The sequence below is a fragment of the Melanostigma gelatinosum genome (assembly GCF_949748355.1).
Source record: "Melanostigma gelatinosum genome assembly, chromosome: 2".
In the NCBI taxonomy this organism is placed as follows: domain Eukaryota; kingdom Metazoa; phylum Chordata; class Actinopteri; order Perciformes; family Zoarcidae; genus Melanostigma; species Melanostigma gelatinosum.
This window is the reverse complement of record NC_136635.1, coordinates 27618007-27645597: the sequence shown is the minus strand read 5'-3', so window position 1 is coordinate 27645597 and position 27591 is coordinate 27618007. Positions and strand designations below refer to the sequence as shown.

General features: G+C 42.9%; 1 protein-coding gene across 1 annotated transcript in view; it reads left to right on the top strand.

Annotated features, from left to right (window-relative positions):
* Positions 1–27591, top strand: part of trip4 (thyroid hormone receptor interactor 4) — an 89122-nt gene that overhangs the window by 16248 nt on the left and 45283 nt on the right. Inside the window, exons 3-11 of the mRNA XM_079293617.1 lie at positions 3263–3393; positions 3561–3779; positions 3898–3976; positions 4068–4173; positions 4319–4534; positions 4625–4754; positions 4872–5056; positions 5173–5297; positions 5467–5558. Of these exons, the coding sequence (XP_079149743.1) occupies positions 3263–3393; positions 3561–3779; positions 3898–3976; positions 4068–4173; positions 4319–4534; positions 4625–4754; positions 4872–5056; positions 5173–5297; positions 5467–5558 (1283 nt within the window). The remainder of the gene's footprint in view (positions 1–3262; positions 3394–3560; positions 3780–3897; positions 3977–4067; positions 4174–4318; positions 4535–4624; positions 4755–4871; positions 5057–5172; positions 5298–5466; positions 5559–27591) is intronic.

Below are 27591 nucleotides of genomic sequence, written 5' to 3'. Positions count from 1 at the left end.
ATGCCCTTGTCAGACCTTGACTCTAGCTTCTTCCTGTCCTGCCTGTAGGCGTAACATACAGTACCAAACTTCTGCATCCTGGAGACATTAGGTCTCCTTCCTGTCAGCATAAAGTAAGGTGTCTCTCTAGTGCGGTTGTTGAAACATCTATTCCTCACCACTGCTGCTGTCTGGACCGCATACGGCCATAGCTCCTTGGCTAACTGGCTCTCCAAGAGCATACATCTCGCCATGTCAAAAAGGGTTCTCCAGTTACGCTCAGCAGTGCCATTCTGGTGTGGTGAGTATGGTGCTGATCTTTCATGTCTGATTCTATTCCTACGCAGTAGAGCTTGGTAACCCTGCCCTGTGAACTCTGTACCATTGTCAGACCTGATACACTTCACTTTCCCATATGGGGCTGTGTCGGCTAGAAACCTCTCTGTGGCTTCTACAGTGTCCCTCTTGTACTTTAGATAGTACACAAACACTGCACTTGAATAGTCGTCAGTAAAGGAAAGTGCATACCTATACCCTTCCTTGGACTCTGGGTCAATGGGGCCTGACAAGTCAGTGTGAACCAGCTCTAAGGCTGATTTGGCCCTCACATCAGGCTTCCTGTTTCTGCTCTGAGTGAACTTGCCCTGAGTACACACTTCACATATCATGGGTTTGGACGCTTTACCCCTGATTGACATTCCATCCACAACATTCTCTAACTTCATGACATCATCAAAATTACAGTGCCCCAAAATCTCGTGCCACGTCTGAATATCATGACAGCTCATACATTGATCATCACAGTCATTGTTTACTGACACAGTAGGCAAATAGAACAGTCTGTTATGCTCATAAATGAGGAAGCGCGTACCGTCTCTATACTGCAAGACATTTTCTCCTTCCTTGAAGATCACCGTTGCCCCACGATAAGTTGCAGCTCTCACGGAGAAGATGTCTTGGGGATACGAGGGGATGTACAGCGCCTGCTTCAGTGTGGTACTGAGGTGCCGCCCCCTGCTGTCGATCAGACACACCTCGGCGTCTCCTCTGCGCTCCGCGACCCCCGTGCAGCTTGTGCCATCGGCCAGCTCCACGCAGTGCGTCTCGGACTGGAATCGGTCATCGAAGTTCTTGAACTTCGCCAGGTCAGTGATGATATGCGCCGTCGCCCACCATCAAGCCCTTTCTGGTGACACCGCTTCCTGGCTCGCTGGTCACCAGCTTGAACACGAAGGTGTTGTCATCCATCTCCTCGGACACTCCACGCGCGTTGTCCCGCTGCCACTGTCGACCACGCTGACAGTCTCTTACCTTGTGACCTCTCTGGCCACAACGGAAACACACAATGTCCCCGCTCTCGGTGCTGCGTGCACCTGCGCCTGCTGGGGCAGCCCTCCTTGGATGCGCCTGGGCCCTCATGACATTGTCGTCGGCCGCAGCTGTGCGCATACCTTCAGTGCTCTCATAACTGCGCAACTTAGTCTTGAACTCCGCAAAAGAGAGAGTCTCATAACTTTGAGTGATAAAAATGGAAAAAGGCTTAAATGAGTCTGGCAGCCCCTTCAAAATCATTGCAACCAATAGTCCATCGCTTAAAACCTCTCCAGCATTACGCAGCGCTGTGATCGAAATCTCAGCACGTATGACATAGTCAGTCACACTCTCACTACTCATCTTTTGCAAAGAAGTCAGTTCTGTATACAGGCATACAATGCGGGGCTTACCCTTGCCTGCATAATAGTCACGCAAAATCCTGAGCGCTCCACGCCCGTCATCCGCTGCCTCTCGCATGACCAGAGACAAACTTTTGTCATCAAGGAATTGGATCAGTTCCGCGTACGCTTCCGCGTTCTTCGCCGCATCCTCAGCCAGTGCGTTTTCTTCTGCGCCATCGGCGGGCTGATTCAAAATGGTGTCCTTCAGTTTCTGCAACCGCAGATGTCCCAAAAACTTTGTCTCCCACAGTTCATAGTTCTTTTCGTCCCCATTAAAAACAAGACGAGACCAACGTGAACTCGTATGTCCGCTCATGGTGCTGGCACTCCAATCCGTGAGATACGCACACAAGCAAATGTCTCTCAGTGGCTACTCACGCCGGATATCTCTTTGCACAAACGTCTAACGCATCTGGGCCCATAACCTGTTCTGCAGAGCTTGGCTAGAGATATACCGACTCAACACATTTAAACCTGGGAGAACAAACAATCTGCAGCCACTGGGTCAAGTTCTGAGAAAACACGTAATTTATTCTGCGCAGGTGCATCAGCTTAAATAGACAGTCACATGACACACTCACACCTGAAATGCATTGGCAATAATTGGGAACACAATCAGTTGCTTCAATTAACAGTACTCAAAAGCCATACTTGAGTAAAAGTAAAGATACCTTTCTGGAAAACTACTCCAGTAAAAGTAAAAAGTCACCTATTAGAATACTACTTGAGTAAAAGTCTTAAAGTATCTGATATTTATTGTACTTAAGTACAAAAGTACTTTAGTATCAAAAGTAATTTTCTGATATTAAATGAACATCATAACCTGTTCATTGAAAGTAAAAGTACAAGTAAATAACGCTAATGCTAACGCTAACACTAATGCTAACGCTAACGCTGTGCTCTCTCGGCTCCCGTCAATCCCATGGTGTGGTGGCTAGCTATAGCTAACGTTAGCCAACTAGTGCTGCACAACTGTCAACACTTCCTCAGCTCACTAACTCGCTAGCGATCCACTGGTGTTGGTCTTCGTCACCACCGTAGTTTGTTGCGGGAGTAGCAGGTGCTTCCATTTCTGCTTCCATCATGAAATCAGTCATCGTAGAGTGGAATTATACTCAGGTAGTCGCCCGCTAGCTTATAGCATGTAGCATCCTGGGCATCACTGGGAATCAAAACACCGCGGCTTTGAGAGCACTTGTTTGCAATTGCGCATTAACGTGATTAACCAATGATTTAACTTGCTGCTAGGACCACTGATTCACCAAACCTGCTTGCTTGCAGTCTGTGTTCCACCACAGTCCCCGACGCTGCTCTCGTGATTCATTTTGTTTCTAAAGATAGATTTGATTTTGTAGCGAGTAACGAAGGTTTCAGGGGAAATGTATCGGAGTCAAAGTATCAGTTTTCTTTGCAAAATGTAGTGAAGTAAAAGTAAAAAGTCAACAGAAATATAAGTAGTAAAGTAAAGTACAGATACCCAAAAAAACTACTTAAGTACAGTAACGAAGTATTTCTACTTCGTTACTATACACCACTGAATTCCAGAGATATTTGCGCTCCTTTCCTAGAGTCACAAGACATGACCAAAGACAGCCAGAAGAAGTCAAAACGCAAGGGCCGTAACAAACTGGAGGTGCTGTCTGTAAACCCAACAGAGCCGGAGCCAGAGGCAGTCAAAACCCCCATTGATCAGATGAGGGTGAGTAAACCCTGAACTTTTGTTCTGCTATCACTTACTTCATGAAGGTAATTCTCATGGTTGGAGTACAACGAAGGCAAAACAAATTAGTTTTATTTGTAAATGATCCATTTTATTTCTTACCTCCATCTATTTGTGTTTCCTCTCCATTTCTTCTTCTTTCTCAGGCCCAAGAAAACAGCAGTTCTTCTTCAACAAAGAAGAAAAGTAAGTTTGTTAAGCTCTATGCTAAAGACGGACAAGACAAGATGACTATCTTACTCCCAGGTCGACATGCCTGTGACTGCCTTGCCCAAAAGCACAAGCTTATAAACAACTGCATCAGCTGTGGTCGCATCGTATGTGAGCAAGAAGGTTCAGGACCCTGCCTCTTCTGTGGAAGCCTGGTACGCAAGAGTTTCTCGTCCTTAGATTACTTCTTTTTTTTCAATCTACTTGTTGTGCTGACAATCATTATTTTCTAAATCTAGTATTCTTTCCTCACTGATTGTTTTTGTGATTCAGGTCTGCACAGGAGAGGAGCAGGAGATCCTGCAACGAGACTCCAACAAAAGCCAGAAACTACGAAAGAAGCTGATGGGAGGTGAGAGCCAAAACTAGTCCGACTTATAAAACACTCAAATCTATAATGACGTGGATCGATGGTGAGAATTTGTTTGTTTTTTTGGTGACAGACCCTGTAGAAAGAGATTATCTCCCACGCCAAGAGGCCAAGATGAAGGCAGGCTTGGAGAAGGCTGTGCAGCACAAAGAAAAACTGCTGGAATATGACAAGAATAGGTATCATAAAACACACAGTCACGCTAAGAGCGTCACAAGAATGGATAGGTTTACTGCTGTGTGTGCTATGTCTATACTGCAGAAGGTAAGCGGGACACTTGGTGGTAACACTTGCCTATTTCTTCACCGTCCCCTCCAACTCCAGTGTCAGGAGAACGCAGGTTCTGGATGATGAGTCGGATTACTTTGCCACTGAATCCAATCAGTGGTTGTCACCCAATGAGCGGGAAAAGCTGAGGAAACAGGAAGAGGAGCTGAGAGAACTTCGCTATGCCTCTCGCAAGGACAGGAAGATCACGTTGGACTTCGCTGGCAGACAAGTGCTTGACGAGGGAAACAACCTCAACGAGTACTACAACAAGTAAGATAGTCTGACTCCACGTGAATCAGGGCTGCAAGGGCAGTGTTGTCTAGTCATGCTTAACGCCAATTTGAAATGCTCGCTATTTAGGTTGGATGAGACCCTCATGGCTATGAACAGCGACTCTGCATCCAAATCGCCAGTGTATTCTAAAAGACAAGGTGGAATACAGACCCTCGGAGAGCTGGTCAACCCCAACATAATGCAGTCTGCACCAGAGGTAGGTCATTTAAACTGGGAGTAACAATGGTGTCACACTGCTGTACTTCTACACTTCTGTATTTCTACATTTGTATCATCATAAAGCTAAAATGGCTTGAATGAATGCACTTCCCAGTGGGTGGATGTTGGAGGCAGCAAGAGAAACACGAAGCAGGGAAAGAGCTCGGCAGAGGACAAGGGAGGAGAGGAACGGCACAAGTTGCGTCTCCAAGACAAAGACTTGCAGGAGATGTCTGACGGGGGCTGGTGCCTCAGCATGCACCAACCGTGGGCCACGCTGCTGATCAAAGGCATCAAGAGGTAAGGAGCTAACAACACCCCCAAGTGAGCTTTGAAGGTAAACCAAATTGCAGTATTAACCTAAAAAGCAGAGGTGACATTGCTGTGTGTGTGTGTGTGTGTGTGTGTGTGTGTAGGGTTGAGGGGCGAACTTGGTACACATCCCATCGGGGTCGTCTTTGGATTGCTGCTGCAGCCAAGACGCCCACTCCTCAGGAGATTGCTGAGGTGGAGGCCATGTACCGCCAAGTGTACAAGAAAGGTACACAACCTGCACACAGCAATTTAGGATAATACGACTGTGCATACTGGAGGTGATGTGCTTCTAGAAGTCTTGCATGCAGCACTTTGATTGAAGTCATGTTGGAAACCACTGCCACAAAGTCTGCCTTCAGCGTGTAAGTGGATCTTTGCTCTTGTTTTTTGTGCAGAGCCCAGGTTTCCTAAAGACTACCCCACCGGCTGTCTGTTGGGCTGCGTCAACGTGACCGACTGCCTGTCTCAGGAGCAGTTCAGAGAGCAGGTCAGTGAAACATTGCACCATCCCATAACTATGAGTTTAATACCAGTACTAGAGTTCATTTAGAATTCGTACTACCACAACTTGGTGTTGAATTCCCGAACAAATCGGAGATGTGGGTGATTCAGGTCTGAAACTAGGCTGTGTGTCATCATAAGGGGAAGTGATGGACAGACTTGAATAATCATGTGAAATGATGCCTCACCGCCGCTGTGATGCTTTGCAAAGATACTTTTGTTACATGTGATGTAAAGGATTTTATTTTCTTGAGTTCAGTGTTTGGTTGATTTGAGATCCAAGGAAACGCAGTTGCAAAAAAATGTGTTATTTGCTTTTGGCTGACTTGGAAGACTGGTTGACAGTGTTGCTGTTCTTGATGTTGTTTTGTGTAGTTGACCTCTCTGAATTCCCATCGTCCTCCTTTTGGCTTTTCCAGCCCCTCTGCCCTGGGAGGATATGCTAAATGCCTAATTCAGTTTCATCATGTAACAGCAATGGGATTCTAACACACAGGTGAACACACACACAGACCTCTTGGGTAGTGCATTGGGATTTTATAGACATCCAGAGGCTTACTCCATCCAAGACGATACCGTAAGAGACAAAAAACATTCAGTCAAACACATGAGTAAATCAACTGTAATTTAAGGACATTAAACTGACAGTTTTATGTGTTCGAGGGATAACCATAACGTTTCCTACACCATTTCCCTTGTATATCTTGGAAACTTGACTGAGAAACACTGTATTTGACTGAGTCAACCAAGCATTCTGTGTAAAGGTTGCTGCAATATCAACTCTTACCAGCAGAGGTCAGACTGCACCTTTTTACCAGACTCTCTGCCAGTTTACAGTATTGCTCACTAGAGGCAGTATGCGCCATAGGAACAATCACTAAAGCACAGATACAAGCCCTCATTGTACCAGTTAGCTCCCACCAGAATGGTTTACATATAGACATTACATTGGCTTCAGCAGCATACATTCATAGCAAAAGGGCGAATTTTACCTTGTAGTATTTTGTGATTACACTCACAATATTGTCGAGCTGCAGGAGACATGAGCAAAGAACGCCCTCGGATTACTACTGAAACAACAGAGTGCACTGCTTCTTTCAGTGCTATTCATTTAATGTCTTCCATCAACACTTGTAGTGACGAGGACTCTGGTTTGGCTCTGAATACGTGATGCGGCGAAGCATGGAGGCGCTCCGTTGACAGTATTGCCAATGCGGCCTTTTTGGACTCATAAACTGTTAACTTGCGTTTTTACAGCCATATTGATTTAATAAAGTGCCGTTTTACCAAGTATAAACTGGAAAAATGCACCCCACTCCCCATTAAGTCGTCATGTGTATACAGAGTCGCTCCCCCATTTGCCATCAATGGAATACATTTAACCTAATTACATTCCCATCCTCTTCTTGCCTGTTTTGCCTCTGGCTTGGGCAGAGACTGTCTGAGGTCCACTGGTCTCTTTCTCTCTCCAGTATAGTGCAGTGCATGATATGTTGCAGTAATCGTTCCAGTTCCAATAATAACAGTTTGTCGATCGCCAGAAAATGAATAGCCATCAATTATGATAAATAAATAATTCTTTAGCAAAATTAACAAAATCTCTGATCAGAGACACACCCTTATTTGACACAGCGTCAGTCAGTTCTCATTATTTTGACAGTGTCCATAAACGTGCCTTATTTGTCCTATCATACAGAAACATACACACACACAAATCAGACACAGTAAAACTGTATAAACAGGGAAATGTGTAAAACACCACACATTGAACAAACATGCTCTAACCCTGCAAAGCTACAATACCTCATACACACGAACACATACACTAGGGGTGTGAATTGCCAGAGATCTCGCGATACGATATTATCGCGATGCTTCGATATTATCACGATACTTTCACGATACTGCGATATTCTGAGTATTGTGATGACATATATTGCGATTTATTACTTTTTTCAACTTCAAATTATGTCCCCAAAGGAAAACTGTGTCAACATGTTTTATCTGAGTTCTTTCTCTGATGTCTCCATCTTTGTTTCGACCAACTTCCTACCAATCACGCACGCAGACCCGGCGCCTCTGCTGACCTCACCAGAAAACAACTCAGCACCATCTAGTGGACTGAAAAAGCAATTGATTTGATTTCTTTTTTTTCTTTTTTTTCTTTTTTTTAAATAGTTTATATCATAAAGTATCGATACTTGGCGTCCGTGTATCGATATAATATCGCCACGCAAAATATCGCGATACTATGCTTTATCGATTTTTCCCCCACCCCTAACATACACACGAATGCATTCATGAGATTATGAGATACTGAAACGCATCACATTTGGAAATCGCAGTCTTATGTAGACTTATGTATTTTTTTTGTTGTTAGCCATTGAAACCGCAATGATCCCCTTTCAGGATGTACTTGCGTGTCCGTGCGTCCCTGCACACATGTTGTAACACATGTAACATATGTGTCTCCCTACATAAAGACGGATGTCTTATTTGTCAGTGTTTGGGTAAAATCAGCTTTACAAATGTGTACTGCTACATGGTTTGCATTCTGACGACTGGGACCTGTAAATCGAAGGGCTTTCCCCTTTTGTACTCCGTCCTCATTCTCTCCTCCACCACTCATTCCACCCAGGGCTGTAAAATCATGTTTGCAGGCAGTGTGACTGCCCTTTCATCCTGTGAAAGGGTGTGTGTGTCTGTGTGTCTCTGTGTGTGTGTGTGTGTGTGTCCACTTGCACAGAGCAGCCATAAATAACACCCCCACCCAACACAAGGCCCCTCAGGAAAAAAAAAGGAAAGAAAGGCAGATGTAGAAAATAGTGAAGCAACCAGAGAAGAACAACGGTACCAAATACCTCATGACGGTGCTGAACAGTTGGCTAGTGCTTATTCCAGTCGCTGCTTTGGAAAATAAAGCAGAGGCTGTTTGCTGTTTTAGCCTTTTAAGCTTGCTTCCTTTTATGTAAGCAGAGGAGTGCATGTTGTGTGATTGCATAGTAGCACACAGCTGGGCTGGGGGAGTGGGTGAGGCGTAGGATTTACTGTCCTGTGCTGGCAGTTGTGGGTGGTTAAAAGGGGGCTGGTGAACGACAGACAGCCATTATTCTTCAGGCTCTACTAAATCTGCCCCTCGTGATGTATGAAATGTTAAAAGTGGAATGTGGGTGGATCAGGAGAGCGTGTGAGAAACACTGTGAATGCAATAAATGCGGTAAATGTGTGAATATCACCGATCCAGTGTGGTAGCAGTCATTGTCCTGTCGGGGCGCCGTTGTACAAAGCAACACCAAAAACCTCACGCCCTGTTGACAGACATTGTAGAAAGACCGCCCGAGGCTGGGCAGGATTTCCATCTGCTTGATTTGGACCAGTTCTTCCCCTCATTGCAAACTGACTGGTGTATTGATCCATTCCACACATAATCTTTCACTCCTCCCAACTCCCCAGCTCCCATTCTACTGATAATTGGCCGGCCATTATGATCTGTGCTCTGTCTCTCCACCCCTATCCCCCCCTCCCCACTAGTGCTCACTAAGCAATGGGTGAAGATGTACGCCTGACTGTAGAAGGGGGGGGGGGGGGGGGGGGGGGTGTTGCGGATTGAAAACTGAATTTTTCTTTTTTTTTTAGCTGGAGGAGGCAGAGCAAGATAATTAAATAGGATGTGCAGAGAGCCCGGGCCGAGCTGAGCAGGTTTATGGGTGGTGGATTGGCTGCGGATGGTTAACTTCACACATACAAATGGCACTCCGCTGTCCGTTGTTTTAAAATTGCACATAAAATGAAGCACAAGTATATTTTCAGCACAGCATTTATCTACACAAGCACAGAGCTGTTCTAAGTCTGCAGAATGGCTCACAGCGCAGGCGAAGGCACATCACACCCCACACAGTGCTTGAATCGCACCATCAACTTACTCCTGTGGTGACAAAATTGATTGGATCAATCCACCTTAAATAAGGGTCTGATTTATTCCTCTGTTGGAAAGACCACATCACCAGCTGCAGAGCCACATGTCTCAGTGAATACAAGTCAGAGGTCTGGTCTTTTGGACAGGCATGCCGAGAGCAAGACCGGTCACTGTTCAGAGTTTGGTTGATTCATATGAAATGACTATGAGGGCAAGAAAGCAAAGGCTGTGTGTGTGTGTGTGTTATCTAATCAAAGGGCACTATGAATTCCCTGATGATGAAATGTTGACATAGTAATGCAATATTGGAAGTTTCCACATTCACAGAGGTTTTTGAACAGCAATGCAGCCTTGTGTTTCCCAGATAAGCCTGTTTTATTGGCCTCGGGTCTATTGAAGGCTGACACACAGCAGGTCCCCTGGCACCTACGTATATCAGAGAGACTCATATATTTGAGACATGCCTTGTACTAGATAGTTTATAGGAGTGGTGTCAAACCGGTCTAAGAATGGCTGGATTCCATTTGTCTATAAAATGTAGAATATCCCCTTAATTGTGTTTAGATACTGAAGATTCTTGCTTGCTGTCTTATTTGTAGTGAAGGCAAAATACTTTTTTATTATTTCATTCCTTATCTTTCCTTGTTTGGGCATTCATAGGGCATGTAACAACTTTGCCTGCATATATGTAACAGTCTCATCTGCATAGTGTAAGTATGTAATAGTATCGTCTGCATAGTGTAAGTATGTAATAGTCTCATCTGTAGCAGCCATCTTTGACTCCAGCCTATTATTACACCCTAAACCTAAACTAGACTATAACTCATTTGAAAGCTTGGTTCTTAGTCTTTCACACCCAACCTGGAAAACAATACAGCCAGTTATATTTGTGATAGTGTACCGGGCCCCGGGTCCGTATTCTGAATTTCTATCGGAATTTTTTCAGTTTTTATCAAGTCTAGTCCTTAAAACAGACAAAGTAATTATTGTAGGTGACTTTAATATTCATGTGGATGTCGAGAACAACTGCCTCAGTACTGCATTTATTTCATTATTAGATTCGATTGGTTTCTGTCAGAATGTACAGAAACCCACTCACTGTTTTAACCATACTCTCGACCTGGTTCTGACTTATGGCATTAACATAGACGATTTAATAGTCTATCCACAGAACCCTCTTCTGTCGGATCATTATCTAATAACTTTTGAATTCTTACTAACTGAGTTTACACCGTTAAGCAAGAGTTACTACACTAGATGTTTATCTGATGGTGCCGTAGCTCAATTTAAAGAAGCGATTCCGTCTGTATTTAACTCAATACCATGCTTCGATGTGACAGAGGACTCCTGTGCTAACTTTAGTCCGACCCAGATTGATCATCTTGTCGACAGTGCTACAAGCTCACTGAGAAGGACACTAGACTCTATTGCTCCTTTAAAAAAGAAGTTGGTAAAACAAAGGAGATTCGCTCCATGGTATAACCCTGAAACCCGCAAATTAAAGCAAACATCGCGAAAACTTGAAAGAACATGGCGTTCCACTAACTTGGAACAATCTCGGTTACTCTGGCGAGACAGTCTTAAGACATATAAGAAGGCCCTCCGTAATGCCAGATCAGCTTATTACTCATTGTTAATAGAGAAAAATAAGAACAACCCCAGGTTCCTCTTCAGCACTGTAGCCAGGCTGACAGAGAGTCACAGCTCTGTTGTGCCGAGTATCCCTATAGACCTCAGTAGCAATGACTTCATGAACTTCTTTAATGATAAGATTATGATTATTAGAGACAACATTAATAATCTCCTGCCCTCGACCGATCTTTCCACAAATAGAGTAACCTTAGAAACAGCTGTAAACCCTGATATATGTTTAGATGGCTTTACTCCCATCGACCTTGACAAACTGACTTCAACAATTTTTACATCTAAACCGTCCACCTGTCTCTTAGACCCTATACCGACTAGGCTGCTTAAAGAAGTGCTACCATTAATTAGCACAACTTTATTAGATATCATCAACCTGTCTTTAGTAACAGGTCATGTACCACAGTCCTTCAAAGTAGCTGTGATTAAACCTCTTCTTAAGAAGCCCACTCTGGATCCAGAGGTGTTGGCCAACTATAGACCGATCTCGAACCTTCCCTTCCTCTCTAAGATCCTTGAGAAAGCAGTTGCAAATCAGTTATGTGACTTTCTGTGTAACAATAGTTTATTTGAGGATTTTCAGTCAGGATTTAGAAAGCATCATAGCACAGAGACAGCTCTGGTAAAAATAACTAACGACCTTCTAATCGCATCAGACAAAGGACTCGTCTCTGTTCTTGTTCTGTTAGACCTTAGTGCTGCGTTCGACACTATAGACCACTACATCCTGTTGCAGAGACTGGAACATTATATTGGCATCAAAGGAACCGCACTGAACTGGTTTGGATCCTATTTATCGGATCGATCTCAGTTTGTTTATGTAAATGATGAAGCCTCAATGAGGACCAACGTCAGTTATGGAGTTCCACAAGGTTCTGTGCTTGGACCAATCTTGTTCACCTTATATATGCTTCCTTTAGGCAATATTATCAGAAAACACTCTATAACCTTTCATTGTTATGCAGATGATACTCAATTATATATATCGATCAAACCGGACGAAACCAACCAGCTTGCTAAACTGCAAGCGTGTCTTAAAGACATAAAAACCTGGATGACCTGCAACTTCCTGATGTTAAACTCAGACAAAACTGAAGTTATTCTACTAGGCCCAGAACACCTCCGAAATCAGTTCTCTAATGATATAGTTTCTCTAGATGGCATTGCGCTGGCATCCAGCAGCACCGTCAAGAATCTTGGAGTTACCTTTGATCAGGATTTGTCTTTCAACTCTCAGATAAAACTTATTTCTAGGACTGCCTTTTTTCACCTACGTAATATTTCAAAAATCAGGCACATCCTATCTCAAAGCGATGCAGAGAAATTAGTTCATGCATTTGTTACCTCTAGATTAGATTACTGCAATTCCTTATTTTCAGGCTGCTCTAATAAGTCTCTTAAATCTCTCCAGCTGATCCAGAATGCTGCAGCTCGTGTACTAACAAGAACTAAGAGGAGAGATCATATTACTCCTGTATTAGCTTCTCTGCACTGGCTCCCTGTAAAATCTAGAATAGAATTTAAAATCCTTTTACTGACCTACAAAGCCCGAACTGGTCAGGCTCCATCATATCTTAAAGAGCTTATAGTACCATACTGCCCTACTAGAGAGTTGCGATCCAGTGATTCAGGGTTACTTGTGGTTCCTAGAGTCTTAAAAAGTAGGACGGGAGCCAGAGCCTTCAGTTATCAAGCTCCTCTTCTGTGGAACCAGCTTCCCGTTTCTGTCCGGGGGGCAGACACACTCACCACATTTAAGAGTAGGCTTAAGACTTTCCTCTTTGACAGTGCTTATAGTTAGCGCTTTATAGTTAGGGCTGGCTCTGGCTTGCCTTGGATCGGCCCATGGACAAACTGGTATAGGCAAAAACTACAGGGGGACTTCCTACACTGAGCACCTCTCTCCTCCTCTTCTTCACCTCCGTCTGTATGCATTGATGTCCCATTAATGCTCATTACTAACTTTACTTCTTCCCCGGAGTATTTGTGCTTTCTCGCCTCACAGGATGACCGCAGTTTTATCTGGACACTGGTTCTTCAACCAGCCATGGCCCTGCTGACATCTACTACGATCTTCATGATTAACATTATTAATCCTATTACCGACACCATTAATGCACAGTACTGATTATTAATCCTATTACCGATACAATTAATGCACGGTACTCATTTTGTCTCTTCCCCGGAGTCCTTGTGCTTCCTCTCCTCACAGGTTTCCATGGAGCATGGTTTCATCTGGACCCTGGTCCTTCCTCCTACCATGGCCCTGCTGACTCCAACTGCTAATATCACTTTTATTATTACTCACATTACTATTTCATACTACCGATACCATTAATGCACATTATTGACCTGCTTCTTCACCAGAGTCTCTGTGCTTTCTCGCCTCACAGGTTCCTGTGTATCCGGGTTTACCTGGACCAGGTCTTGCCTCCTGTCGTGGTTGTGTCATACATTGAATGTGCTGTAATTACATTGAATGTGTTGTAATTCACTATCCTGTTCTACACATGACATCATTGCACGCCTGTCCATCCTGGGAGAGGGATCCCTCCTCTATTGCTCTCCCACAGGTTTCTTCCTCTTTCCTCCCCGTTAAAGGGGTTTTTGGGGAGTTTTTCCTGTTCTGATGTGAGGGTCCCGGGACAAGAAGATGTCAAACGTGTACATATTGTAAAGCCCTCTGAGGCAAATTTGTAATTTGTGATTTTGGGCTATACAAAAATAAATTGAATTGAATTGAATTGAATCTGCATAGTGTAAGTACGTAATAGTATCGTCTGCCTAGTGTAAGTATGTAACAGTCTCGTCTGCATAGTGTAAGTATGTAACAGTCTCGTCTGCATAGTGTAAGTATGTAACAGTCTCGTCTGCATAGTGTAAGTATGTAACAGTCTCATCTGCATAGTGTAAGTATGTAATAGTATCGTCTGCCTAGTGTAAGTATGTAACAGTATCATCTGCATAGTGTAAGTATGTAACGGTATCGTCTGCATAGTGTAAGTATGTAACAGTATCATCTGCATAGTGTAAGTATGTAATAGTATCGTCTGCATAGTGTAAGTATGTAACAGTATCTTCTGCATAGTGTAAGTATGTAACAGTCTCATCTGCATAGTGTAAGTATGTAATAGTATCTTCTGCATAGTGTAAGTATGTAACAGTATCATCTGCATAGTGTAAGTATGTAACAGTATCATCTGCATAGTGTAAGTATGTAACAGTCTCATCTGCATAGTGTAAGTATGTAACAGTCTCATCTGCATAGTGTAAGTATGTAATAGTATCGTCTGCATAGTGTAAGTATGTAACAGTATCTTCTGCATAGTGTAAGTATGTAACAGTATCATCTGCATAGTGTAAGTATGTAACAGTCTCATCTGCATAGTGTAAGTATGTAACAGTATCTTCTGCATAGTGTAAGTATGTAACAGTCTCATCTGCATAGTGTAAGTATGTAACAGTCTCATCTGCATACAATATTTGTATGTCACTGCCTTATCAGCGTATCATAAGTATGTCCAGGCTTCTAATTTGTCAGCAACCATGTGAGTGGGTTCATGCATATTTCCATACAACGTGAACTCATTTTAGAGTTCTGCATCCTCTTCTCTCGATGGTGCATCCTCTCCATGTTCTGGGGGCGACTGTGGCTCAGTGGTAGAGCGGGGTCGTCCTTCAATCAAAAGGATCGGCGGTTCGATCCCCCGGCTCCGCTAGTCCATGTCGATGTGTCCTTGGTCGGGACACTTAACCCCAGATTGCTCCCTCAGGCTGTTCCTGCGCTGTATGGATGGATGTGATTGTTAGATAGTCCTGATGGGCAGGTGGCACCTTGCATGGTAGCACCTGCCCTCAGTTGTGAATGTGTGCATGAATGTAGTGTTAAAGCGCTTTGCGTTGTTGGAAGACTAGAAAAGCTCATACAAGTACAGACTATTTACCATTCACTTTATTTCCCCCTGTATGCTTGTGAACAGTCCCTCAGTTCTGGTTTGGGTTTTCTTTGCTGGTTGCTTGGCTCTTGGAGAGGGTGTTTGCTTACTTTCTACTCCTATTCTAAGTAAATGGATCTTATCTATGATATTTTGTTTGTCCTCTTAAAATAACAAAACTGTCCTTAAACCTTGCGTTGAGGAAGGTGGTTGTGTTCAGTATTAGGTGCAGATTCCTGTCCTCATATCTATGTCTTCTCAAATATTCACTTTAAGCTGACGTTTTAGGTTGCTGTCTTCTTCCTAAACTGTCAAAGAAGAGAATATCTTTGAACCTAGTGACAGGGCACAGCAGAGAGTGCTGTTTTTCACCACTAAAGGCTTCAAGGGCTCAATATCTCTGTTAAACCCTCAATAATTGTGACGTCTGTATCTTTAGGTGTGAGGTGCCATTTCTTCTGATCATCAGCTAGAACTGAAAAGACGACGTGCCGTTGTTCCTCAAATCCCCTCGACCGTTTCATACGCTGAGCCCCAGCGTGTCGGGATAATTACGGATGAGTTTCTGTTCTGGCAGTTGCAAATTTAGTGTTTTCTTCCTCAGCTGTCAGACCACATTGGTGACCCGCTGAAAGCAGACACTGTCTTTCTGAACCTCGACAGTGCTCCTGACTCATGATCTGTACTCGGGCCCTCGTTAACGGCTAGATGCAGGCCGTGCCCAAAGCAGAGGACTCGTGAAGTTCTTCTGAAATGCTTTATTGTTTGCTGAGGCAATATCAGTGGTAATAACTGCCATATTTGGCATGTGCAGCTTTCATGTTTCGTGTGCCAGGTTTCTCAACAGTACACACGGGGACCTCTCCATTCATTCGTGTTCTGCTACGACCCTGTTCAGTTTCTTAGCCTCATTTGAGTTTGCATCATACAGCCATATGGTAGGCGGTGAGTGGGTTGTTTTCGTGGCATGTTGATTTTCCTCAGCTTCTCTCTGCTACTATAAGATAAATATCACACTTTTTTTGCAAAACATTTCCCTTTTTTCTTTAAAAATAACTAATTCAACAAATGAAAGTTGATAGTTCTCTGTGTTGAGCACAGCAGCATCTAAGTTAATATACTTCTGACCATAGTGAAAGTATTATCTATACTGTGAAAAAATTGGAATGAAACCGTTTCAAATTTTCTAAAAGGATATGCATCGAAAATGTATACATTTGTTTCATTGTCATACAGTGTATATAACAGTTTCATCCGCGTAACTATCATCTGCATACAGTTTGTGTACATAACAGTGTCATCTGCATACAGTGCTATCTGAATACAGTACGTATATGCATTTAACGGTATAATCTGCATACAGAATGTCTCTTAACAGTATCATCTGAATACATTATGTTTATAGAGCTGTATCACAGTAAAACAATAACCCTAATAATAAGAGAATTGCAGCACAACAGGAGATGAGGTCAAGGTTTCAAGCTCAACTCCAATCAAACGCCAACGAGAGGAGATGGCTCTTTAGCGGCGACTAGAAAGCGTCTGATCAGCTTTTATATGAATGTAAAGTTGTACCGGAGATGAAGGGCTCTTTATTTCGGCTTGCATCTCAGAACATCCAAGAGCCATCTGATTGGTCAACCTCAGTGCTCTAACTGGAGTATGATGATGCAAGAGTTCTGCTAAATAAGGTTGCGCCAGCCCATTTAAAACCTTAACTAGAGCTTGTAATGTCTTTTGTAGTAAAGTATATTTGGCTTTACATATATCTTGATAATCCAATCATTGTCTAGCCTGGATTGGAAATGACGGTTAAAATAAGAAGTGGTTAATTCAGTTAAATGTTTCTTTACCAAGCCAAACTGCACTGATTGGAGAGTCGTTTTCATTTAAGTCACAAGTCAGTGTTGCTGTTTCTATTATCTCAGTCTCGGCTTCATTGCTCAGATGCCTATATTCTACTTTTATCTTTTAAACCTCCAGTTAATTCTTCGTTTTAACTCGCAGCTTCTTCATGAGTCTATATTCAACCCCATTATTGCAGAATATACAGTATGTACTGTACTATAGTGCAGCACCGTAGATGAATGCACACCAGCACATGTCGGATAACGGGAACCACAGGCTTGTGACACATCACATAGCTGCAAGCTTAGCCACTTATCTGTTGAAGTAAGTGCTGGTTTCTGTGGAATTCCATCTGTACAAGCTCTGCCTCTGACCTCCAGAGTGGAGCTCCCAGTCTTGTTAGGCCGGCTGGAAGCTCCGACTGATGCCTGCGTTTCCTTGTGTGGTAATGTGATATTTATATGCTGAAAGCCTTCCTGCAAGCATGCCCCCCCCCACACACACACACACACACACATTCTCTCTAACTGTATGTTTTACAGGTCGGGGCAGTGAAACTCTGTGCGTTCGTGGAGAAGTCCCATTATGTTCAGTGAACAGACGTGCACGCAACTATAGATCGTTCCCTCCGCAATCTCTTTTTCTGAGCAACCCTTTGTCACACACACTCGTATTCCTCCTCTTCCTCCCTTTTTTCTTGCTGGGCAGTTTGCCATGACAGAGAGGTCAGACATCATGTGATTCTGCAGTGGTGTGGAGAATGCATTCAGCCCAGAGTCCCCCAGGCTCTGGATGACAACCAACCAAACCTCAGTCACAGGTTTTCAACAGCATGAAAAATACATAGAACCATCTGCCAGACTTGAAATGGTCTGCTACACTGTCAAGAATTTCACCGCTGTCCTGAAACCACTTCTTTGAAACGCTACACACACTTCCTGCTGTTGAGGGAACTGTCAGCCAAGCCCCCTTTATTATCTCACTTCCATTTTGCACTGCTCATTTAATGGGACGCGTTCCTCTCGCTGTATGCTGATCACAGGGACTTTGAACTAAGATAAAGGCAACACAAGTCATTTCAGGCAGCCTCCTTTGATGGTCTGAAAGACGGCAGTGTTGATGAAAATAAGTTGGAATCAAAGAGAGGTAACCGAACACCACGCTGTATGAAGTGTGAGACGGAATGCCAAACAGGTTCAACTTCTTCCTGCTTCATTCCTTAAAAATGATGTGATCAATATTGCTCTTTTAAGTCAGACCCCTTTAACGAATGACTTTTCTCTCTTCTGAACTGGAAAAGTAATGTTGCTAAAGTCATAGTCATTATGTAGTCATTACTCCAGTACAGTCCTTCAGAACGTAAACAGGGAAGCCTGCAGATGCTCATAATGTTACAGTGTTGACCTATATTATTGACTTCTGAGTTTAACCAGTTCTATTTGTGTTTGCTTTCAATGTCTACGATTACCAGACATTACATTCCATTAGCAGGTTTAGTTATATGTATTCAAGATTCAGTGTAGCATTGTAACAGTTCCAAAATATTACCTGTTATGCAGCTAAAATTGTCACTGGTAATAACATATTTTGAAATACTCCTATTTACATTGATAAACATCCAAAGGACTTAATTCTACCATAATGTTTACCTTCTATAAAAGAAGTGATTCACAAGAGAAGTTGATGTTTGTTTACCTCTTTCTAGTCATTTTTGGTCAGTCTTGATTTTATTATAGAATTGAGATTATTTACATTTAATTTATTATATATATATATATATATATATATATATGGGAATCACAGGAATATCCATCGGAACCGTTGCAGCTCAAACTGTAAAAGCCTGTGATTTTGTGGATAGAAGATGTTTAGCTGTTGCTGTTTTTGAAAAGGTATGTTTGCACTTCTTTTATGTCCCAGCAGATGTTACTGGAACAGCCTTTTTTTTTATTCTTAGCTTATGGAACATTCATCTGCTTCCCAGTTTGTGCTCTCTTTGAAATAATGGCCTCAGTTGTGTTAAACAATGTTTGCATAAAAAGAGGAAAAACGAGACCTCTGTAGATTTTAATGTTGTGATCTATTTAGTGCCTTGCCACGGGCAAACTTAAACCCCCCACAATGAGCTTTAATGAAGCATGGAATCAATATGTTTGACATTTATCTGCCGTTCTCCACATCTGGTGTTTGTTGTTTGTGCCCCAAGATGGCTCCTCGTGAGGCTCGTGTCTGTGCCAGTTTGCTGTTCTTGGAATGAGGAAAAGAATGAAGGTTGTGCGGCGCAGTCGCTAAGTACTTCATTCTCAGAGTCGCTGTGCGGCCGTGTTCCCCGGCCATGGTGTTATCAGGAATTGGAAGAGCTCTCAATTTAGTCATTATTCTTAACGCCTGTCCCCATCCAAATGTGAGGGCAGGCATTACTTCACTCATTACCTCGAGCTGATTTTTAGTGTTTTTGCCAGAATTCCCCAGGCATGCCTAAGCAATTGCTTTATGCCACACAGGCCTGTGTGTGTGTGTGCGTGTGCGTGCGTGTTCATTTAAAATAGATCTTTATCCAGCCAGGCCCGACCCAGCAGCAGCAGTATAAGTATCTCTCCTAGAGAGGGAGAACCAGAGAGACCAGGAGCGAGAGACTCTCTGCCACTGCAGGGTCAGAGATTACAAACTCAATTGTACTCTGCTGGATGACATGTCTGCTCAGCAACTTCCTGCTAGCGACATCAGAGGGAAGGAAAGTATGGAGAAAGACAGGTGAGGTGAGGAAGGCATTCCGTGCCGCCAGTGCCATTAATCTTTCTTTCCTTTGGGTGCCGCAAACTAAGACAAAATCCAGCCAGTGAGTCTGACTTATTACCAAGTTATAATTACTGGACAAACAGAAGAAACCTTTTAAAATGAACCACAAAATACAACCTGTGAATACATTGTAAATGATTATCTTAATCTGCATTTCTCTTCACTCTTTAGTCTGTGTAATTCGAGCGCGTATTCCCTTCTGATATTTAATATCTTTGTTTTCTATTGATAGATTTGAGATGGGACAATCATGCTCATTAGGGTAATATTGATCACTGATATCGATATTCATCACTGATGTATCATTCCAATTGGCCGACCCCATTCACCATTTCTTTCCTTATTTAAAGCGCGTTGACAGATTTCTCCAACACAACAGAGTCTGTGACACAGGTTCGAAAGATAATTGATGACATGACTTGGTGTGTACTCGTATGTTCAGCTCAGAAATCTGGATCAGTTTTTGGATCATAGAGCAGCTTGAATTTTTTTTTGATCCCATTAATAAGCCTGTCGCAATTAGCACATTATTGCGTGATCGGGATTATTTGAGCTGCCCGCCATCGTTTTGCATCATCGTTGGATTTTACGATCAACGCAATTTCAAGCACTGTTGGAACTGCCTCAAAAAAATGAATGAAGTGCATTTTCATCAGCTGGGCAAGTAAAGTGTGTAGGTGCTGGTGTCGGGGAAAACAAACAAACATGGAGACAATGAGCTTGGCTGTCTAGATCTCCCTGCTGTTGGACAGGTTCTTCTGTTTCTGCTCATGGGACCATTTTTCTTGTTTTACGAAGCTGGATGAGGACAGAGAGGTGCTGATAACTGCTTTTTATATTTATAGCAGAGTCGGTGCAGCGGTGCGTTTGTCAGCTCTGGTCAAAGTGATGGTGGAGGTAACTTACAGACCGTCCTTTGCTGCGTGATTTCAGAATCTTTTAACCATCGAAACAGAACGAGAGCCGAACAGACACTGAGCTGTTTGCTGCGGTCATTCGCCGAGTTCAAAATACAACAGTGGTTACGATACCGAAGGTATACCGAATGTATACACATTCTGCTTTTGCTTATCAATGATTGTGTTGGTGAACAAAGACCTACCCGACTTTACAGGAACACCATTTTTTGCCTGTTTCATTGTCTTCTGCACATGTAGTGCTCGTACGTTACCGGAATATACAGATAGAACAATAACGCCTTAAATAAGTAATCCAACAGTAGCGTGATTATATTGTTGAATCATACTTGATGCAAATATGGTATTAGGCTTACACTATCATAGTGGCATAAAAAGAACAGAAAAGGACAATTAAATCTTTAATCGTAATGATTTGAGCGACAATTAACAATCAACTAAAATGTCATGATCGTGGCAGCCTTACCTGGTAATAGGTAACCCCCAGTAGAATGGAGAAAAATATACAAATTCATGAGAAACAAGTTTCTCCATTCATGTGTTTGGTGAAGGCATTAATGGGATCCTTCAAGAGGTTGAGTCCACAAGCTGTTAGCTCGGTGCTGCCAGCTGTTGTCGCCGGCATCAAGTGTTTCAAGTGCTTTTTGAAGATTGCTGTTGCTTTTATAACTAGTCTGACCTGTAAATTAGTAACAAACACGGTGCAGAGAGTACCGGTATGAATCAAATTTTATTACCAAAAGAAGGTTTTCCCTCTGTTTGATTTTGTTATTCAAAGTACCAGATGTGTGTATTGTAAACCACTGTTTCACCTGTTGTATTCATCAGGAAATCACGTTGTATTCATCAGGAAATCACGTTGTATTCATCAGGAAATCACGTTGTTTTGGGCTCACCGCCTGTGACGGATGTGTTCATGTTCCGTATCTTGGTTTCAGGATCTTTGGCCATTAAAACAGTGACTGGGTGTCGTACTCAACGTTTAGCTGAATGCTGTTGTTTGTCTTCAGTGTATGAGCCCCATTAGTCCCACCCAGTAAATGTCTTAATTAGGGGAGTGTGCCTTGGTATGAGCTGCTGTCGATTTTAACGGCAGGAGTGTGATCATTATTTTCAATGAGGCGCCGGTGATGTGCGCTGAGGGAAGCCGGGAATTCACAGTCTGCCCCGTATACACCAGGTACCTGCTTGTGATGACAGAGAACAAACATGAAACAAGATGCTTTTTCTTTGGTGTGGCGATGTCTCGTTGACGCGGCTGTGCCTTCAACTCGCTCAGCTCGTTGGGCCAGCTCTCAACTTCAGAGCTGAAGGGTGGTAACGTGAAACGACAAAGTGTCTTGAGTGTCCACTCGCTCTATATTTAAAGTTAGAATTGATTATTTAGAAAGTGGCTCACTCATTGCCGAGAGCATAATCCAGTTTTTATAAGCAGCTAAAAATACATTTTACAAGTAGTTTCCTGTACGTATACAGTACATATATGGATATATTTCTATATATACACATACATATATATTTGTGTATTAATTTGTCTGTATATAGACATATATATTTGTCTATATATGTGTATGTATATATGTTGATATGTCTATATACGTCTGTATGCCTGTGTGTACGTGTGTGTACGTGTGTGTGCATTTAACATAAAATGCTATTGAGTCATTAAAAATATTGGCATCATTAAAATAGGCTACAAGAATCAATAAGGAATTTGCAGTCTTACTCTCTTCGCTGCCAGCTGCCACTATTTCATCCTTTGCCGTATTTAGTGAAATGTCTTGAAGCGCACAGTGCACAAGCTCTTTTGCCGTGGTCCACTGGGCAAGTTGCCATCAAATGCTTTGGCAGGCCGTGTGTGTGTGTGTGTGTGTGTGTGTATGTGTAGTAGAGTATTGATTTACATGCAACATGATTTTCTTCCCCTCTCAAATGTCCTGTGGTCAGTGTAGCGAGAATAAGATTCAGCATAATTACTTGAATAATGCTGGCTCTTCACATATCTTTTAACTGTGCGCTGCCTGTGCTGGGTGTTTAAAACACATAATGGCATGTTAACCAATGAAGCTATTGGGCATCTCTTGTAGATATTCACATCGCCGTTTCCATACATTATATAACAATTTAATATATTCTGAGATTAGGATGATCTTTGAAGTTGGTAAATATGGAGAGAATACGATTTAGTATAGCAACACAATCCAAAATGATTTTTCTTCCTAGAGAAATAACATTTGACATTTTAGCGCGTATACGGTGCTCATGTCGCATCTGACTGTTGTCCAATCGTGTTAGCAGTTATAGCTATACGTTTCCTCTCATGCAGAAGCGTTGTGAATCGGACTGTAGTTAAAGAGATACTTAGCATTTGAAGGGTTCACAAGATGCTGAACGAGCTGACTTTCTGAATCTGATTCAATTCGACAGTCGCAGGCTAGAAATGAGAAGCTGCTTTTTTTTCTGCCTCTGTTCGGAATCAAGGACCCGTTGTTACAAAAATGTCCGTATCATTGTAAAGTACCATATGTGAAACGGACGGGTATACAGCAGCATAATAAGGAGCGGTTGTCTTACATCATTCAGGGCCGTATTAGTGCAACGATTACCCATGAAATCAAAAAAATATTACCGGTATAAATTGAAAAGGACGCGTAAATAGCTCTTATCCAACACCTCCTGTTCTCCCTGGGAACGTATCGGTCGGATCATCTTATCTATTGTACGCTGCAGCACTAACCCATGGGCTTAGGGAAACCTAAAACTTGCCTTTGACAATAATCAAGGGACAGCCTTCCTTCTGTGCTCCTTTTCTCGAGCCGTGCTCATTGCCAGTCTCGAGAGGAGGAGGAGGAGGAGGGAAGAGACGCTTGTTTCCCACAGAGGCTGAGTGAACACAGGTGGGAGTGTCAGAATATCAAAGCAAATATTCACCTTAAGAGACGGACACGTTCACACGTGTGTGTGTGTGTGTGTGTGTGTGTGTGTCTACTTAGTAGAAGACTGATTTTCTGTAAATTGCAGTGTAGTTGTTTGATACTTCAACTCAAGCATATTTTTTCATGTTTGCTCTTTGTAACTTCCGAACCGTTTTTTATTAAACATTGCATAATATTTTCTCACCATCTCTGTGTTTAGGAAAATGCTGCCGCACATTAGAAACCTGTTTATTTATTTAATTTTTTTCAGTTTTTAAGAGTCCAGCACTCGTCAAACAGAAGCTTAACTGTGAGTGCAAGAGACACCCCTTTGCCTTGGAAAGTTCCAGCAGTTAGCGTGTAGAGAAATGTGACGGTTGTGAGGCAGTCTTGTTTCCCTCTTGCCTGAGGGCCACTGCAGGAGGTGAAGTCATAAACATGGCTGTGAAAGTGGAACCGAGCTCAGCGAGGAAGTCTGTGTGAATCTCCCTGCAAAAACACATGACTTCACTGCACCTGTCAGCACTAGTGCTAGCTGAAAGGCTAATGTGTGGCTTGCTCTTTCCCAACTGTTGTTTTTTGTTTTTGTAGAAGCTGAATTGTTATGCTTATGAAGCAGCGGAGTAGCAGAATTCATTTAATACCTCTGTCTCCTCAGTCTCCCGAGGAATTTTAATAGTGGGACGGTGGACTGGTGACAGCTTGAAGTCATTTACATGAAGACAATAATTGCTCAATTTCTGACACACACAGTTGGTTTCTTGAACTAAGCACCGCAGTACAAATACAGCAAGGCATCGCAGTTAATATCAGTTACTCCTGCCTTCCTCACTCGCTAGTTAACGTAATTGTCACATTGCAGTGATGCTTTGATCAAATAAGACTTTTACTGTAATTCATCTCAAAGTACAAACTTGGATTGGTTGTACTTTGCGATACAAGCGACCTATGTAGGCTTGTACTTTGAGATGAATTACAAACTTACATATGTTTTTACTTTTGTCACTGCAAAATGTGTGAATTGACCTTTTCAATCGTACCGACACGGAGCATTTTCTAGGCAGAGGAAATGTGTGGTGTTTTTTTTCTCAGTTGAGCTGAGTGTGGCAGTAATTGGTAAATCGTGGGCCGGATGCTGAGCTTCTAATAATGAGACATGCCTCTCGTTGTGTCGAGGATATTAATAATGTAAAGGATTCAGGAGCCAGTGTTGGACACTCCTAGATAATTAATGTTCACTCTCCAAACTTGACACCAGTTGGTTCTGTAGGTGAAGGAGCGTGTTACATTTTTCGTCATCGCCGTGCAAAGTGAGCTTCACGAGCTGCCTGTTTAGAGGGATACGGTTAGCGACGCTGTGGGTTAATGTCACATGACACCGGTGTGATCCAAAGCCTGTGTCCGTACGGGCTGAGGGTACGTACGTTTGCACCTTTTTAAAATACTACTCACAGATATTTGATTTACTATCACATAAGAAAAATAAAAAAGCTTGCTTGAAAAACAACTTTAAAACGATCAGTCAATTATTAAAATAGCTGTCGTTAAATGTTCCGATTATCGACTAATTGATCTAATCTAATGTTACACGTGTGATGTTTGCCAGAGATGCTGTTTACATGATCCGATGACACCTCTCAGGTGAGTCTTTTTGTCAAAATGTTTCTATATGCATGAGTTGCTTCTATTCGAATATCTATCGAGAGACCTCGCCCATTTGTGTCTTGGCAATAAGTCAAGAATCTCTAATAATTCACAGGTAAACAATTATGAGCACAGTGGTTTTACTAAATGGTGTACAAATTAACCCGGCAAGTCTAAGTTTCATTGAATGAGTAAAGTCAAATACAACATGAGTGCTAGGCCGACATGTGCTGTCGTGACAGGGATGATAAATTCTGCCAATTTACCTTTTAACGCGCGGTCTGCCATCAGTACGACAACAACACTGTCAGGAGATCTTCACTTATACCGATCAGCTCTTCTTTGCCAACTTTCATCATGCTAAGCTGCTCTTAATGAAACTCAACACTTCCTGCAGATGTTTCAAAGTAAATGTGACGTGAAAAGATAATTTCTCGTGAACCGCTGGAAGGCCTTTGATGTGAAACAGATGGAGGAATGAGTTTGCATTACAGCATTAAACAGCAGATGGGAGGAAATCAAGTAAAGAGAAGATTCTTACTAAAACAAAAAGTGCAGATATAAAACTTGGAATTAGAAATAAAGGCATGTCTGTCATAATAACCCAAATAAATTAACAGTTTGTGGTGTAAAAATACGTTTGCTAACACAAATAGAGAGTTATAACATCCACAAATGTGTTATTTTTTTCCTCAAAGATGTATGATTCTGGCTACATGTATTGAGCTGTATTAAGTCACAAAATTTAAACAATTAAAAATCAATTTAAAGGATCAGTAAACAAGACTAATTGACGCATGATGACATATGACACAATTTCCGGTTTTGAGGATGTCGGCTGCAGTTCATTTTGGAGATTGTGTTGTTTTTGAATCCTGAGACATGATACATACATGAACAAATACACTTGTTTGCGTGTCCGTGTTGTCTGCGTGCGCTCTCGTCCTGTGCAACGACGCAAAAACAAATAGTGCACTTCCAGCGGAGCGTGCAGGAAGGCTGAGAGGCCGTTTACAGTGCCGCGTTTCCTGAGGGCTGCTGCATTTCTTTGAGGGCTAATGAATGCCAGAAGCAGGCTTGTGCTGTTTGGTGAACACAGTAGATTAAAGAACGATTGGCGGAAACGGTTGCCGTTGCGTACGGTTCCCAACAACATCCTTTCACCTCCCACATGCAACCCGTAGCTCAGAGACAACCCATCTGTTTCTCCATTCCCAGGGTGACACCAGCCCTGACAGATCCGGCTCAGCAGTATTTCTCAAGTGTCCTTTCTGGGAAAACACCTTTTGGCTTTGTGTAGTTCCCTATCTGTCAAAATCTCTCCCTCACCTCATACTCTTATTATCCGTCTCTCTTCCCGAATCGTATTCCTCGTTTTTTTTACCCGCCGGTTCTCCCCCCTCTCATTCTCTGCCCCCCCCCCCCCCCCCCCCCCCTCTTATTCCACCCTCCTCATTTTTAAAAGCCACATGCTCCCAGCCCGTCTGGCTCAGTTGCACCCTGCCAATGAAGGGCTTTTTATTGGGCTGAGATTGAGTGCAGCCAAGCAGGGCCTGGCTCGAGCTGAGGCTGGGGCCAGGCTCGCCATCCCCCCCCCCCCCCCCCTCCCGACTGCACAGCCCACTCCGCATGCCTGTTCTGGTCTGGCCCTGTCGCCCAGAAGGAGATTACTTGTCTCTGCTGCCCTTAATTGCCGACAGCAGCTGAAAAGAGCCAGAGAGAGAGAGAGAGAGAGACATTGTGGAGAGAGGAGAGGGAACAGTGTTGGCTTGTCGAGTCGTTACTTGACAAGCTTGGACTCAAAGGTTTGTGTTCCTGCTGTCAAACCCTGGCTCTGTATTCGCTGGTTTTATTAAGATGGATGTTGTTTTCATCAAACGTTGGTCGGAACTCGTAGTATTTTGGACCGTACTAAAAAATGAATAGAACAGTATATGGAAGGCAGATGATGAGTTGGAGAAGGGAAGCTGTCGAAACCTCAGTGCGAGTTACTTTATTACAAGGATGTGTGGTGAGAGCAATAGGACCACTGTGCCCTCTTACTGCCCCCTGAGCCACTGTTGTGTTTCATAGCCAAAGGCACGCTTCCAGCAGCCTCTGCCCCGCCGTCCCCTTTTCACTTTTTCCAATGAACTTGTTAATTTCATGTTATTACAGTTGGTTTTATGTTGAATCCCCTTTGGCTTGATCCCAGCTAATTAAATGGTGGGCAGTTTATTGAATTGACGGTCTCTGAAGAAGCCGTATGAATTTTTCGACCTCCTTCCTTTTTGCTGTTTCGTATTTTGTAAGTAGGTTTTCATTCAGCTGGGCTGTCTTATTGACAGCACGCTGCCTCCTTTACTCGTCTCAGGACGTACAAATCAAAGTGTTGCAGTATGTCTGGCTTGTAAGTAAAATG